The 1,388-nt window shown below is 70.2% G+C and overlaps 1 protein-coding gene across 1 annotated transcript in view; it reads left to right on the top strand.

The window, feature by feature from the left end:
* SLC12A7 (solute carrier family 12 member 7) overlaps window positions 1-1,388 on the top strand; it is a 58,971-nt gene that overhangs the window by 32,908 nt on the left and 24,675 nt on the right. The window contains exons 6-7 of the mRNA XM_042782954.1: window positions 565-806; window positions 1,022-1,233. Coding sequence (XP_042638888.1) covers window positions 565-806; window positions 1,022-1,233 — 454 coding nt within the window. The remainder of the gene's footprint in view (window positions 1-564; window positions 807-1,021; window positions 1,234-1,388) is intronic.

Raw genomic sequence — 1,388 nt, 5'->3', positions numbered from 1 at the left:
TCGGCAGAGTGGCCCCAGGGTGGTGCTCTTAGAGCCAGGCAGCCGCCCAGGGAGCGAGCCTCGGGGAACGTGTCCCAGGACAGAGGGCGTTGTGTGCGACGGCCTCCCTGGTCTGCACCCTCTGGCCGTCATGGTCCCCTGTGCACCACCGTCTGCGTTTGGAGGCCCGTGCCCATCCCGCCCCCAGCTTACGTAGCCTGGAGTGGGGTGGGGTCGCCCGCTGGGCCTCTGTGGCTAGTGTCTAGGGGAGTCCCGGCCCTCTTCCCAGGCCCCTCCTGGGCCTGCCGCTCACACAGTGAGAGTGGCCGTGCTCGGGCCGGAGCTGACCCTAGCCCCGGGGAGGGAACCGCAGACGCCGGGCTCTGGACCTGCGTCTTAGCTCGTCCTCTGCCCGCGGCACGTCCTGTGACCGAAATCGGGGTGCTGGGGGTCCCGGAGGGGGACTTGCAGGGGACCCTCAGGAAGGCGCCCCGGTGCCCTCGTTGGAACGTGGAGGAGCGGCAGCCCCTCTCGTGGCCCGCCCGGTGCCCTGCGGCCTCTCTGAGCTCCGCTGTGCACCCCCAGACCTACATCTCCCCGAGCGCGGCCGTCTTCCACGCGGAGGCCGAGGGCGGCGAGGCGGCCGCCCTGCTGCACAACATGCGTGTTTACGGCACGTGCACGCTGGCCCTCATGGCCGCCGTGGTCTTCGTGGGCGTCAAGTACGTCAACAAGCTGGCCCTGGTCTTCCTCGCCTGCGTGCTGCTCTCCATCCTCGCCATCTACGCCGGCGTCATCAAGACGGCCTTCGACCCGCCCGACCTCCCGTGAGTGCGGTTGGGGCCGGCTCCCTCGTCCCGCCTCCTGCTTCCCCACTGGCGCCTGAGCCCCGGGCCTGCCGAGTGGCCGCGCCCCCGCCCCCTCTGAACTTGAGCGTGCTCCGTGTGCCCGAGGGGCGTGTCCTGGGAGGGGCTGGGAGGGGCCCGTGGCAGGCGGCCGGAGGTGGGAAACGCGACCCCTTGGTGTCCCCTTGGCGCCCCAGGGTCTGCCTCCTGGGGAACCGCACGCTGGCGTGGCGAAGCTTTGACGTCTGTGCCAAGGTGCACTACGGTTCCAACGGCACAGCGCCCACGGTGCTCTGGGGCCTCTTCTGTAACGGGTCCCTGTCGGACACCGCCTGCAACTCGTACTTTGCCGAGAACAACCTGACGGTCATCCAAGGCATTCCTGGCGTAGCCAGTGGTGTCGTCCTGGGTGAGGCGCTGGCCGGGCTTTGGGGTGGGGGTGGGGCTGTCGGGGACTCGGCGAGCTGGCGGGGTGACAGTGCGCCCCTTGGCTGTGAGGTTCTGCTCGTGGCTCGGTGGGAGGGGTGGGTGTGAGGGCCCTCAGAGGCCCCAAGACCTGGCCTC

This window comes from Orycteropus afer, unplaced genomic scaffold, assembly GCF_000298275.1.
Source record: "Orycteropus afer afer isolate SDZICR_OR568_19922 unplaced genomic scaffold, OryAfe1.0 scaffold00541, whole genome shotgun sequence".
NCBI lineage: Eukaryota > Metazoa > Chordata > Mammalia > Tubulidentata > Orycteropodidae > Orycteropus > Orycteropus afer.
The sequence above is the reverse complement of the archived record's forward strand: the minus strand, read 5'-3'. Positions and strand labels throughout refer to the sequence as shown.